The following is a 15,268-nucleotide window of genomic DNA, read 5'->3' as shown; positions in this document are numbered from 1 at the left end:
CGCTGAGAGGGGGAGGCGGTCTTTCCGGGGAAGGGGCGGGTCTTCCTCGAACAAGGAAACTCCCCGGATGCCGCCTTGCCTAAGACCGGCTCGGAACTTTCCAGAAAAGTCGGGATTGTCTGCTGCTGCCGCCAGAGGGGCCGCGGAGGAGGACGGGGCTCGGCTCGGCGGCGCCTGCGGACGGATCTTTCTCTCGGCCTGGAGCGCGCGGTGAGGAGCGGGAGGCGGGCGGGCGCCGCTCGGTTACCTGAGGGGGGGCGCGGGGAGGGGGGCTGGCTTGGCGCTCGCTCTCCTCCTCCCCCCCCCCCGCTGGAGGCCGCGACCGTTGCGGGGGGGAGGGGCGCCGCCTGCCGCCAGCGAAACTCGCCCGGCAGGCGGGCCTTTTTGTTCCCTTCCCGCGGGGGGGGGCGCAGAGGCCTCCCTCGCCGGTGAAGGGCGGGAAGGAGGGGGCGGGGCGGGGCGGGGCGGGGGGGCCGCGTGTTCTGTGATCAGAGGCGAGGCTGAGAGGCCGCCCCTTGGATCAGGAGGGCCGCCTGCCCGGCGGCGGCTCCGTGGGCGGGAAAGGGAGGCCTGCGCGGGGTCCGGGGCAGGCTGGCCCGCGGGGTCGGATTTGTGCGGGGGGGGGGGGCTTCTGTCACGTGGCTGTTTTGAAGCCGGCGGGGCGCCCTGGTTTGGCTCAGGAGGACAAAGAGGGGCCGTGTGGCGGGAGGAAGTGCGGGGAGGGGGGGGGGGCTGGAGGGCTCGCCTGTGTTCCCTGGAGGCGCTTTTGCCGCCTTGCCCTTATTTGTCATCGCTCTTTCCTCTCCCCCCCCCCCCCAAAAAAAGATACCAGTGGCAGCATGGTGAAGGAGACCACCTATTATGATGTCCTTGGGGTCAAGCCTAATGCCTCCCAAGAAGAGCTGAAGAAGGCCTATAGGAAACTGGCACTCAAATACCATCCTGACAAGAATCCTAACGAGGGTGAAAAGGCAAGTGTGCACCACATACTAGCAGGTCTGCACAGGCAGGTTCTGTGTTCCCTCATGGGGCGTTGTGGTTGGGGAGACTGTTCAGATCCCTACCTTGCAAGGGAGTCGTGAGGTGGGTACAAGAAGGAGGGGGAGAACCATGGGCTCTGCTCTGAGCTCTTTGGAAGAAAGGGGAGATAAAAATATAGACAGTATTTGTTGTGTCTTTGCCATAATGATTGGGGGCTTTAAATGCAGACTAGTTACCCCTCAAAAACCTTTACCCTCTCCCTGTGATACAAAGTGCTTAAAGGGTGACAAAAAGGTAGCCTCTTCCAACCTTTCGGTACATCAGTGAGACCAGTAGAGATTTTGATCCCAGTTTGGTGATCTAAAAGTACAAAACCCAGGAAGATGGAAATAATTATTCTAGATGAACAAGAAGAGCAAGGATGTAAATCTTGCCTGCAGTGTAGGGTGGTGTTGGTGCTGTTTCAGGGAAATGTTGTACATCCAAGTGAGCAATATGTAGAAACTACAAAAGGAGCTCAACATATCTAATAGATGCTAAAATGGTAATTAGCATCTAGAATGGCCAGTGGACCAATCCATCAGCTGTTCAGTACTTTGCCCCCTCTTGTCGTTAGTTCTATTTAGGCTACTCGCAGAGGGGAGATGATTATCTTAGCAATCCCCCCATGCACCTAGACAGTTTTTTAAAGTTGTCACAGCATGAACCTATCTAGGGAGTTACATCACCGTCACTGTGCTCTAATTTTAAGTGGTGGTGGTGGTAAGAACCACTCAGACACCCAGAGCCTGCTAATTGCTCCTTGAGCTGGATTCTAGTTGCCAGTCTTTAATATATATTCTCTTCAGCACGTGACAAACTTTGAAACTTCCCCATGGTATGTGGGTGTGTTGTTACTACTTCTTTTAGCATGTGACTTGTACTCTGTAATAGGCAGGTTGGCTAATATTGAGAGAGGGAGCAGTTAGTACCACTTTTAAATGAATGCAATAGTGATTTGCTGGTGCCTTATTTTTAAAGTGACGTTTGAAGGCATTTATGATTTAAAACACAGGGTATGCAAGAGTATTAGATCTTTCCTTAAATTTAGCTTTCTTTCAGTAGCTGTGTTGTGGCCACTTAAGCAAGCTGGTAGGGTTTTTTTTGTTTTGTACCAGTATTGGCTACTTGCACCTTTATATGCAAATCAAGTAATCTTTAAGTGACAATTCTGAAATATGTTTTGATTTTATCTTATAGTTCAAGCAGATCTCTCAAGCTTATGAAGTACTTTCTGATGCCAAGAAAAGGGACTTGTATGATAAAGGCGGTGAACAAGCTATAAAGGAGGGTGGTAGTGGAGGAGGCTTTGGATCACCTATGGATATCTTCGATATGTTTTTTGGAGGAGGTGGAAGAATGCAGAGAGAGAGGAGAGGTGATGTATAATATTCTATGAAAGCAATTGTAACAGTAACCTTATACAAATGGTGTCCCTGGTTTAAGTAACATTCTTACATATTCTGTGACTTTTTATATTTCTTGGTACAGACTGTATTTTCTTGAATGGAAGACAAACCTGCATATAAAATGCGCCCCCTGGGGGGGCGGCAAGCTCCCCCCTCACCACCACTCTCTCCTTGCAGTTCCCCAAGAAAAGGTGGTGCTGCGATTCGTGTGTTGGACGATGAGCTGAGTGTACATACCATCTGCTTGATTCAGTTTGGCAGTATGCAACGGTGCTGTGGCAACCTTTATGAGGCTGGGCACTTGTTGGGAATGCTGATGTTATTGGTGCTATCCCAGGGATTGCTGGATGGATACAAGGCAACGCCTCTTTGCTCTTCTCTGTGCCTGTAGCCGCCACAAGCCCTTCTCACGCCATGGCTCTCCTTATCACAGGCTGGCCTTTTCCCTTCCCACCCACATGGGGCAGTTTCTGTACATGGGGCAGTTGGCCTCTCTTCCTGGGCACATTAGGGCAGTGCTTCCAGCTTGTTGGGCTACTTAATAGAAGGGGCACGCCTTCTTGGCTGTCTACAGGTTGTGGGAGTAGCATCCCCTCCCCAGCAGAGCCCACTAGGAATAGAATGGGAGCAACATGCATACTGATGAATTTGTATGACAGCTGGATACAACTCCAGCCCCTCCCCCCTTTAAAGCCACAAAAAAGAAAAGGAAAATGCCTTTTTTTGTGAGTTAATATGGTAAAATATACGTCCTAAATGAATGATACTGGTATGGTTTTACTAAATGTTCATTAATAATTTCTAAGATACGATAAAAGCTGTGTTATCTGGCATGTTGTTATCTTGGCTACTCTGCTAACCAGCATCTGTCATAGATGGTAGTGTAAATACCCCTTCAGTGAATCATAACAATTCTGATAGCCTTCTGGCATTCATTTCTTGTGCTTACAGAAGTTAGATTTGTATATTCACAGCTAGCAATATGCTTTGGGGAAGAAGGGCCTTATCTCCACACTTAGCAGTCAGTCAATCTTTATTACGGTCGTAGACCACACAATAATAGCATACAACCCAGTCATGGTAAGTCATATTATTTACAAATCTATTCACTAAAATTTCAGGGTACAGAGTCACCCAGACTGCTTAGTGCTGCTGACCCACTCCCTCACTTGATGCCAAAGCTTCTGCTTAGGGCAAGCAATAAGTCTTACCGTTGCTGGATGCACAGCTTGTGGCAATGGTGGCTGCGAATCTGGCACCCTTTAGGATGCTGGGGAACACAGCGGTGCCAGTCAGGTGGCAGCCAAGACGAGCAGTTTGTGCAGTTTGCCAGGCAGGATAGCCCCATCCTGACTCAGGATCTCATGGAGGTTGCTTCCCTGGCCTGAGCTGGGGGGATATGGAGCTAGTCTGATCCACTCTCTTACTTGCTCGTTAAATAGTAGATACACTGCTTCAAGTGACTCCTTCATCTTTGCCTACGGAGAAAAATTCAGTCGTTGGAGAAATCTCTGTTGACTGGCACATTTGAATAACTGGCAACAGCTACTTCAAATTCTAGGCACAATCATTAACTAATATTGACTAGTTAAACCTCTGGTGCATATTTCTGTGCATGGTAAATGTTGGACTGCAGAAGTATGCTTTTTTGTTTTTAACACCATAGTTTGATTAGTTCCACTTTGATCAGTGCAAAATGTCAGTAGTTTACATTCTTCTGTGTTTGGGTAGATTGAGATCCCTCAAACATGCCTTTCTTTACAGGTAAAAATGTTGTTCATCAGTTGTCAGTAACATTAGAAGACCTGTACAATGGAGCAACACGAAAGCTTGCTCTGCAGAAGAATGTGATCTGTGACAAATGTGAAGGTAGGTTGACGTAGAAGCTTCCATTTGAAGAGAAAAACAGGTTCTTGATGATCTCACGTACATTTTGCCCCATACGCTGTTTTCTAGGCCGAGGTGGTAAGAAAGGTGCTGTGGAGTGCTGCCTTAACTGCCGAGGAACAGGCATGCAAATAAGAATCCATCAGATAGGACCTGGAATGGTCCAGCAGATTCAGTCCGTGTGCATGGAGTGTCAGGGCCACGGAGAGCGCATCAGCCCCAAGGACCGCTGTAAAAGCTGCAATGGGAGGAAGATTATTAGAGAGAAGAAAATCCTGGAAGTTCATATCGATAAAGGTACGTGGCTCTGAAGGTTTAAACCTTGGTCAGCTTTACAAGGTGGGGACTAATGTGGAGAAGTTGGGTGAATTCTGTTTTAAACTGTAAGCAAAATGCAGTACTTATAACTCATGCCAGAAGATGTGGAATTCTTGTATTGCTTCAGTCTTTGTGGTGTTCTTTCAATAGGAATGAAAGATGGTCAAAAGATTACTTTTCACGGTGAAGGTGATCAAGAACCAGGGTTGGAGCCTGGAGACATCATCATAGTCTTGGATCAAAAAGACCATTCTTTGTTTACAAGGCAAGTCACGTGTCCAGACTCTTAAAGTGTACCTGCATGTTTCTAGCCAAGCTAAGCCTGGCTGTCTTTAAAATCTTTATTTCTAGAATAACAGTAGCAGCTGTCCCCTGAAAAGTAGATACAAAGATCACCTGGAGTCAGAAGGAAACCTTTTTTCTTAAATCCCAGTACTGTGGTTACCCATCCTCCGTCTTATTCTGTCTTGCCTCTATGGCTGCTTCTGTGTTCATTCCCACTTTTGAAAGAGTAGACCAGTATCCCCAGCATTGTGCCCACCAACATCTTGCCTGCTGCCTGCTAAGTGTTTTTAGAAAGTGTGCGGGGGCAGGTAGGGCTTTTGCCCGTAAGGGCTTCTGATTGGCCACTGGAGATCTGATTGGCTGTGCAGATACGTGAAAAATTCCTTATCAACAGCTGCCACTACAGCACGAGAATCTTTACTGTGTGACGTAAGGTAGGCCATGTGTGCGCAAGAAAATATTTTTAAACAATATGTTTGTTATGACCTGTACTTTCTTGAGAGTGGATTTTGCTTTAATCTTTCCCTTCACACCCTCTGGGTAGTTTGCTGCCACCAGGAACATTAAATTCCAATATATTTTATTTAAGTTTTCCCTTCGGTAACGTGTTTATGCGTCAGGCTCCTTCGTGGTTCTATGTGGCCCTGAGGATAGGAATGGGAGATAACAATGACTGCTACTCTGGGATATAACAAAACAAAATAAAAGTTTATTTTTTAAGAAGCGTATTGGTTACATAAAAGTAGTTCTTAGTTCTTCTAGTTGCTTCATCCAAACTCATTCACACAGATCTCTTGTAAGGCTTCACGCACAGTTAGCCTCTTTCTCTAGGCTCTATATTTCTCTCACAGAGAACTCCTCAGACAGCACACAGCTGGCCTGTTTCCTTTTCACTCTCAGTTCTTTCTCTCTCAGGTGCACACACAGTTTGCCTGCTTCACATAGAGTGAATATATAGTCCCCCAGACACACTCAGTTCAGGCTTCCACTCAGGTTGCCTTTCCCTCCCAAATACATGAACACCCTCAGGCTGCCCACAGCTCGCCTCTCTGGCCCTGACTGAATCTTTTTTTCTCTCTCAGTAACTGAAAACTGTCTTCACTCCGCCCACACTCAGTCATCAACCAATCATATCACTCACTCATCTCTCTCTTTCACCCCCCACTCTTCACCTATCTCACCAAACATTTAAAGACACATGCACCCATTTCTTGAAATCATTACAATGTTCATTTTAAAAGGCATCCTGTTAAACACAGCTTCTGCCTGAAATATTAAAAGAGTTACCATTAGAGTTATGCATAACCTTATTTGCTGACATTTTGTGGCTGGCTCCACCTCCCATGGTAGCCGTTTTGTGGCTGGCCCACCACCCTGTGCCAGAATTCTGAAGGTTCTCGCATGCTCAGAGTTTGGGAACCCCTAGGGTAGACATAAGCCTCCTGTTCTGTTTTTTCTCTCATGTCTTAATCTCTTGCTGTGTTAAATCCTTGCTACCTCTTGTCAGCTTGTTTAAAGAAGAATGGTCATGAACACTGTCTCTGAAAGAAAGCTGAAATGGTTTGGAAAGCCCTCGAGTAAATGTTGTGAAGCTCTGGGAATGTGCAGGAGTAAGTCAGTGCAGTTACTGTTGCCCACTGGGGTTACCTACCCCAAAATATTAGTATCTACATGCATTCGTAAGACAAATGTTCCGCCATGCACCACATGACTACGATAGCATCTGCCATCCAGCTTGAAACCCTAGGTCCTTTATACAGACAGGTTCTCGGGAGCAACATGATCGCCCCTGGCATCTAGTCAGGTCAGCCAGGTCTGGATGGCAGCAGTAGAAGGGGGTTGAGCGGATAGTATTGCCTTCCAGGGCATCCTATACTATAGTTAGAAAAGATGGATGAAACAGAAACTGTTTGTCTCTTTCCTCCAGTTCTTTGCCAGAGGTTTATTGCCAGTTTCACAAACTGCACCATTTTGAGATTGGTAATATGATATGATTGGGGTACTAGACCACTATTTTAATTTATTTTTATTAAATTATAGCTCTCCCCACAAGCTATGTCTTCAAAGAAATACTGGCTTAGTGAATACAGCTTAGTGCCAGTACAGAATGCAACCATAGCCCACCTGTCTTTTATGGTGGGAAATGGGAAAACATGGGATCAGAATAACAACATTTGCTCACCCTGCACTGGGCAGGGGGTTGGACTGGAAGGTCTGTATGGCCCCTTCCAGCTCTGTGATGCTGTGATATACTGCACATCAGGACAACTTAATACCCACTCAGAGGAGTTTACAAACTGTTGTTATTATCCCCACAACAATCACCCTGTGAGGTGGGTGGGGCTGAAAGAGCTGTGACTGACCCAGGGTCACCCAGCTGGCTTCAAGTGGAGGAGTGGGGAATCAAACCTGGTTCCCCAAGTTCCACCGCTCTTAACCACTACACTAAACTGACTCTCAAACTAACACAGAATAAAGTGTGTTACTGTCACTTCATGTGCTCTCCTTCCTACAGAAACCACAGCTTCTAAAACAATAATAGCATCATAATAATAACTTTCGATTTATATACCGCCCAGTTTGGTGTAGTGGTTAAGAGCGCGGGACTCTAATCTGGAGAGCCGGGTTTGATTCCCCACTTCTCCACTTGAAGCCAGCTGGGTGACCTTGGGCTAGTCACAGCTCTCTGGAGCTCTCTCAGCCCCACCCACCTCACAGGGTGATTGTCGTGAGGATAATAATAACATACTTTGTGAGGATAATAACATACTGAGAGGGCATTAAGTTGTCCTGAAGAGCAGTATATAAATCCGTTGTTGTTGTTGTAAACAAACAAATGAACAAATAAAATTTATATATTAGCCTCACTCAGCCCCACCCACCTCACAGGGTGTTTTGTTGTGGGGATAATAATAATGACATACTTCGTGAAACTGCTCTGAGTGGGCATTAAGTTGGCCTGAAGGGGCAGAACTCCTCTCAAGGGAGTTCTTACAGCCTGCTCCATTTTATTCCTGTGCAGTAGGTTAGGCTGAGAGACTGGCTCATGGTCATCCAGTGAGGTCCCCTGGCTGCAAGCAGACGCGGATCTCGGCCTCCCCAGTCCTGGCTGAATGCTCAGACCACACAGCCACTGTTCAGGAGGCATACTGTCATCTTTTTGATCCTGTTATACTCTTGACTGGTTGAGCCATATTGAGAGAGCCCTAGGCTTCTAAAACAAAAACTGTTTTTCTGCTTCTACAGACGAGGTGAAGACCTGGTCATGTGCATGGATATTCAGTTGGTTGAGGCACTCTGTGGTTTTCAGAAACCCATTGCGATGCTGGATAATCGAACCATAATCATTACTTCTCATCCTGGTAAGTGTCTATCCAGCCTCCATTGTTAGAATGCTTACCACTGAAGGCAAAGCTCCTAGTAACAAATACTTGGAATTTAGTTAATTGCCCTTTTTGCATAAATGAGCACTCTACTCACAGTGACTGAGTACTCACTGTGATCGCTAGAAATCTACCCAAACTTACGAATTACAGATTTGCAACATACAACATGGCATAACAGTCGCTTAAATTAGTAATGCAGTCCAAAGCACAGTGCTCATAACATTTGACAGTTACTGTGGAGGTCCATAGCTAATTTCTCCATCACCAGAGGAAGATACTATCTGCAGGTTATTGTGAATAATGTGTATTTTCAGTAAGAAAAAAGACCCTGCTCTGTCTAGAGTTCCAGTCCTGCTTGCTGTGGCATTTTTAATTCCTCTGTCCTTGCTAGTCTTGAGTAGTACAACTTGGACACGCCACTGTTCCTGACTACTGAACAAGGGTGGGGTGTCTGACACAGCGCAGAGGTGGAAGGAGATGTACCCATTCTGTGAGTGATGCCACCTATTTGTGAGTGAACTCATACTAAGTGGTGAACCCAGCCACATCTCCGTGGTGTAAATTGATAGAAAATGGCACCATAATTTGCAGCCACTGCTTGCCATAATTAAATGAAAATTATAGCCTGGGTCCAAACAGCCGTGGGCTGGAAAAAGTTCTTGTTCCTGTTGCATAAGAGTTCAGTGTTGGGTAGATTCTGTAGCAGCAGTTCTCACGGTTTTCTTCGTACAAGCTGTTGTGCAAGACCATCTCTGGGTTTAGTTTTACTTTTCTGACGAAGCATAAACTGCCTTCCTTTGAACAGATGATATAATTTCATGTATACTGGTGGACCTTTAGATCCAGTGCAGGCCATTAGGAATAAGAGCTGGATCGTTGCAGTCGCAGAAGCAAATTTTCCCCACCTTCTCCTTTTCCCAGCTGGCAGAATAGGGAGGTGCAATTTAACCTGCACACCTTCTCGAAGCCCCACCCCATGCTCTGTAACATGCTCCATGAGGCCTAGCTGACCCCCACTGTCTGCTTTTTGGGGTTCACAAAGGGGGGAAAAAGCCTTTCAATTTCCCTTGTCTTGGGCCAGTTTCCACTTCCACATCTGGTGCCCTTTTAAGGTCATACAAAGCAGCATTTTGACTGCCTTTGTATTTAATGGGAAAGGAACAAATTCTGCATTGTTTATTCTCTCTCTCTCTCTCTTGCATATCTGCAGTCCATGTCCTCTAGATTGTGAGCCAGTCTAGCAGGGAGCTCTTACTTCACTATGCAGCATTCCAGATTGGATCCATTCTGTAAAAATAACAGATGGTACTATGAGGATATTACGTTCTGTTAATGACAATACTGTTGTTTCTAGGTCAGATTGTCAAACATGGAGATATTAAATGTGTGCTGAATGAGGGCATGCCTATCTATCGTAGACCATATGAAAAGGGTCGTCTGATCATTGAGTTCAAGGTAAGATGCAGCATCATTTTAGTTTGAAGTGGCTGGAAATTAGAATAAATCCGGGTGTGGATACAGGCTAAAGTTTCACATCTGTGGAATGGAATCTGCCTGCTTCCCCTCAGTCATTGATCTCCACGAAATGTTTCTGGAGGTTAGGGGACCTGGAGGGTGGGGGTGGGGGTCTACAGTGAGAAGGGTGCATTGATGAGAATTGTCCATTTAGTCTGGCTCCACCCCTTATGTGCAAAATAGACATTTCTTCTTCTTCTATGTTCCAGAGAGACTATATATGCAACACAGGTTTAAAAAAAATTGTGTAAATTATATAGCTTAAATGTGCTTCTTTCACTCTAGCTGCCAAACCATATTTCACAGAGAAGGAATGGTGTGTATGTAAAGACAGTAATTTTGTTTCCTGATTACAGGTAATTTTTCCAGATAGTGGCTTCCTTTCTTCAGATAAGCTGTGTCTATTGGAAAAGCTGCTGCCTCCAAGGCAAGACGTGGAGGAAACCGAAGACATGGATCAGGTAGAGTTGGTGGACTTTGACCCGTCTCAGGAAAGGAGGCACCATTACAATGGGGAAGCTTACGAAGATGACGAGCACCATCCCAGGGGTGGCGTCCAGTGCCAGACCTCTTAGGCCCTCTGCGTCCCCTTGTGCTGCTTGTCTTCGTTGTCAGTTGTGGATGAGTGAAGGACTGCAGTTGCTCCACTCTTAAACTTGCCATTCTCCCTATAATATTAAAGCATAAGTTGTTTTTAAATCAAGTTAACAAACTAAATCAGTAAGAACTACTTCAATCAAGTTGGATGACGTTCATATTTCTATATGGCCTCCTAAGAAAATCCAGAAGCTAATTGGCTCTGGTTGTGTTTGTTTTCCTTTTTTCATTTTGTGCATCGTAATTGTATTGTGTGCAAATGCACTGGCTTAGTATTCAGTGATTTATGTTTAGTATTAAATTATATCCCCTCTTAAGTATGCACATGTATTTATGATTCATGTTAAGATGTGAAATTAAAGATTTTGTATTCATCAGCTCTTAGATACGTTGATGTGTTTTTGGATGTGTAGCTGGTTGGGATGTAGCAGCGTGCCTCTGTGCTGCTGTTCTTTGGCTGGTCTTAGAAGAGAACCGCTGGTCCTCAGAGGCTCAGTTAAGCCGATGCCGGAGAAACTGATGATCTGGTGGCAGAAACAAACAGATTGAAGTCCTCCAGCCTTAAAAGTCTATAAGTTACTGTCACCATTTCCCTCTTCAGGTTTATAAAGGGTGCTGGCATAACAAACAAGACACACAGAAGATACTTCATGGCAGGAATGTGGCTGAACAAAAGTAGCATGAAACTTCCTTTTCCGGAAAGATAGAAAGTAACTTTAAACAGGGAATTGCCCCCAGTTGAGCTTGTAGATTTGCTTTCAGAACTTCTAGATGACTAATATCAGGGCTTTTTTTCACGTGGGATGGAGTTCCGGAACGTCTTGAAAATGGGCACATGGCTGGTGGCCCTGCCCCCTGATCTTCAGACAGATTGCCCTCCACGCTGCTGGAGCGGTGTGGAGGGCAATCTAAACTCTCTGTCAGGAGATCAGGGGGCTGGGCTACCAGCCATGTGTCCATGTGTGCCGAGGGTGATTTAAACTTTTAAAAACTACCCCCTTGTTCCAGCTGACCCAAAGTGACATCATTGGTCCTGGGAACGTGTGCACACTTTGTGCGCGCACATGTGGTACCAGGGGCACTACCTCCCACCAAGATCTCTTAAACTGCATGAGTACCAAATTATATCCCTGATGTTTACAGCCCATTCCTAGACTAAGCTACCATTGTGCATTGTTGAGACTAGGTTTCTTGAAAGGTCGACCTTCAATATTGGCCAATTCAAAATTCAACCATGTGAGACCTGGGACAAGCTCGTCGCACAGTTCACGCTTGGTCTTCATTAATGGAGGCTTGTGTATCCTGCTGACAAGGAGAGGGCGTAATACTTAGTCAAGTGCCTCTTTGGTGGCTCAAGGCAGTGCTTGAGTTTTCCCCTTCCATCGTGGTGGTGGCAGGCAAGCTCAGCAGCAGTCCTTGTGCTGTGCGTACAGGGGGAGTGGGCTGCCAGACGCAGCTCTGCCAAGTGCTGCCATCCATTTCCTCACTGAGCCGCCACCCAGGTCTCGCCCAGTCAGGCCTTGAAGAGCTGTGACTTCTCCCTAACCTCTCTGGGTCTTCTGATGCATTGACGTAGCGCATAATCATAGTCCATGTGCTGAGGATGAGTATGTGACTTTTTAGGGGGAAATGCTTGCATATTGTATTTTATCCCCTTTGAGGGAAAATAAACATTGTGCTTTTGGCAACTGACTGTCTTCCTCCTCCTGACCCTTTTTGTTTGGTGTGCATGCTTCCTTTGCAGCTACTTGGGTGTTAATACACTACAAAATTAGGCTGTGAAGGCAGCTTTTCTTCTGGACAGTAACTGCCTCTCAGTGCTGTGTTAAGAAATTCATAGATTTGAAACAGTCTTAGCCTGTTCAGAATTAAATGCTGAGCAGGCCAGACTGATCAGTTTTTTAACACGTTCAGTGGTTTTATAATTCATTGCATTGAGCAAAAGCTTTCACTTCTCATGTGATAACGCTTTTTATGTGAGCTTTTGCTTCAGGGGCATTGGAATGGCTTCAGCCGCTTCTCACTTGCTCAGTTAAAACCATACATAGTAGCTTTGCTTCTGCTAATATGGTGGACACTGTCTGTTGTTCCTGAGTTGGGTGAGGCAGCAAGCAAGACAATTCTGTTCAAAAAATGGGAGAGGAATGTGTGCTCCTTGGGACTTCACATGACTGCTGTAACAGCTTTTTATCCAGGTGATATTTTAGTTTCTCAGTCAAGATATGTTCACTAGAGCATGATTGTAAGCACAACCTAAAACCCACAGGACCAGCAGTGTAAAAAGTATTAATGATTTAGAACAGTATGTTTTATCTTGTCCATTTTATGTGGCCAGCGGTAGACAAAATGATACCCCTAGGCCTATCCATGGGAACATGAATGATGACCTGAGCTGGGGAACTTATGGCAGGACATTTGAAAAGGAATGTAACTAGAATTCCCTATGAGGCCATAAACCCAGGTCTCCCCAGGTCAGTTGAACAACGAGGACTCAAATTACCCAATACATACAACTACCAACAGGAACTACATATTTAGCCTGCCTCCTGTCACAAGAGAGTTACCCTCCCCACACACACACACACACACACTGTGAAAGATGGCAGAAAAGTACACAGCACCATTGTGACAGTGAGCATGATACTGTCTCTAAAAGCCCCCAACTTCATTTTTAAGAGCCAGCAGTCATAACTATATGGAAAGGAAATGCACTACTGCTAAACTAACAATGAGAGCGACGTGTCGCTGCCTGTGGGGCAAGAGCCGCTTACAAAACGAAAGTCTGCACGCCCCTTCTCACTGAGGCCTGTGCTTTCAACAGCAGGTTCAAGCTGAGCTTCATGCGGAGCTATGTACATCTGCTATAGGAGAGTAAGCCCCTCCCAGTTGTCAGGGCCTCACACAGCAGGGACAGAAAGATAATTGCGAAGTCCGATACAGATTCTCACATAGAGACTTCGTTAACCTTTGGGCCCAGCCAAAAGTCTCAACATGGTCCCAGGCCCATCTGGCACAGAGAGATTATTCTGCAAACCTGAGAAAAGCCCTACCCAGCTTTGCAGAAACCAGTTTGGGGGGAAAAGCACATGCGAGGAAGTTAAACCTTCAAAATAAATAATAAAATAAAAATAATAGCAGTACCTGTACCTTTAAGAAGTCTATAGTGGGCAACCACATTGGCAGACTTCAAATCTTGGTTTCTGTTATTAAAAGGCAGGAGAAGGGTGCTTTCCCAGGGCTGTTTTGGCCTTGCAGGTCCCCCTTGCTCTGCTCCCCTACCCTAGAGGGAGGACTCACTGGGCCAGGTCTGGCAGCAACCTCAAGGCCACTCACGACCGCACAACTCGCCCAACTCGCCCAACCCCAGCAGTGACCACCTGGCAACTCCCTGAAACTGCATGAAAGCCACTGTGGTGGTGGTGTAAAGAGGGTCAGCCTAGGATCTGGGTGACCCAAGTTTGAATCTCGGTTCTACCATGAATAGTTGACCTTGGTCCCGTCACTCACACTCAGCATTATCTACCTCAGGATTGTTATGAGGAAGGAATGATGCAAGCTGCTTTTGAGTTTCCACTGGAGGAAAAGACAGGATACAAATGAATCAAAGACTAGAGGGGTCAGGGAAGATTGAGTGGTGGGAAGGAGGAAAGGCAGCAGGGAGAGAGGAGACGACTAAGGGGCTGCCCACACACCCCTTCCTGCTGCCACGAGCTGCAGAGAGGTGGCCCTGAAGGCTGGCGAGCAGGAATCCTGCCCCCCCCCATCCCAAGTCTGTGTTCCCCAACACCCACTCCAAGCATCAAGTGATTCTGAATGAGTTGAAACATCCACCAGTGAAAAGCGCCTTTCATGCTAAATCACGGAGTTTTACTTTGTTAGAGGAAGGAGTATCCTGCACGGGATGATTAACAGCAGCTTGGGAATCCTAGGAGGGAACGTCTCACTGAATGACAACGTGCTCTAAAGCCATCTCAACAGAACATCCCAAAAGGCCTTGTGTTAATTTTGGAGCACCACTCAAAAGAGGAAATGGAGGCTTGTCTATCTGGTGCATTTTTACCAATGGGACAAAGACAAGGAGTTCACGAACCAACGACTGAGGAGGAAACCAGCCAGGCAGTCATCATGGCATCGTCCCGGCTCCCGCCGACAGCAGTGACGCTGAAGCAGTTCTTGAGAAGGCAGCAGGTTCTTCATTTATACAGAAAACTTCTGCAGGCTACTCGTCAGGTACCCAGTGAAGCTGATCGTCATTACTTGAGAGACTGGGCGAGGGCAGAATTCAAAAGGAATAAAGGTGCTACAGAAGAGGCTACATACAATCAGGATGATGATCACTCAGGGAAACATACAGCTTCAAGAACTTGAAAGAACTCTAAAATTGGCAAAATCCCAGCCTTAATTCTGCTCAGTCACGAATTGTGGAATATATTTTTTAATGTAGCTTCCTCAGAAGACATCAGATTTAGAAAAGTAATGCTTTCACAGACTGTCATAGGACTGCTTTCACAGACTGAGCAAGGTTGAACTGTGATGGGCAGAAATCTATTTAAAAAGGTGATGTCTAAACCTGATTTAGACACATCAAAATGCAAGTGGACTACTGCCTCAAAAATACGGATTTATTCTATGGATTACATTGCTCAGAATGTAATCAAGCATTGGATTAACTGATTTCTACCCAAGATTTTGGAAAATCTCTGCCAGATTGAAGAAGTTGATCTATCATTAGGTGTATTTGTCATGCAAACTGACATCATTCAAACGGTGAGACTGATTTTTTTCATGTGTTGGTTATGTATGAAGGACAACAAGCCTAAACTATACCACATTGAAAGCTGAAGACGTACA

The 15,268-nt window shown here is 45.9% G+C and overlaps 1 protein-coding gene and 1 pseudogene across 1 annotated transcript; both read left to right on the top strand.

Annotated features, from left to right (window-relative positions):
- Positions 1 to 60: 60 nt before the first annotated feature.
- Positions 61 to 10,794, top strand: DNAJA1 (DnaJ heat shock protein family (Hsp40) member A1). Its single transcript, XM_054986649.1, has 9 exons — positions 61 to 210; positions 826 to 971; positions 2,221 to 2,398; positions 4,194 to 4,298; positions 4,386 to 4,613; positions 4,785 to 4,899; positions 8,166 to 8,281; positions 9,660 to 9,760; positions 10,177 to 10,794. The coding sequence occupies exons 2-9, from the start codon at positions 840 to 842 to the stop codon at positions 10,393 to 10,395; spliced, it is 1,194 nt and encodes a 397-aa protein (XP_054842624.1). The 5' UTR covers positions 61 to 210; positions 826 to 839; the 3' UTR covers positions 10,396 to 10,794.
- A 3,748-nt stretch (positions 10,795 to 14,542) lies between these two features.
- On the top strand, positions 14,543 to 14,819 carry LOC129335189 (LYR motif-containing protein 2-like; annotated as a pseudogene).
- Positions 14,820 to 15,268: the final 449 nt, after the last annotated feature.

Source organism: Eublepharis macularius, chromosome 8 (assembly GCF_028583425.1).
Source record: "Eublepharis macularius isolate TG4126 chromosome 8, MPM_Emac_v1.0, whole genome shotgun sequence".
NCBI classification, from domain to species: Eukaryota; Metazoa; Chordata; class Lepidosauria; order Squamata; family Eublepharidae; genus Eublepharis; species Eublepharis macularius.
Note: the sequence above shows the minus strand (reverse complement) of the source record. Positions and strands in the feature narration are given on the sequence as shown.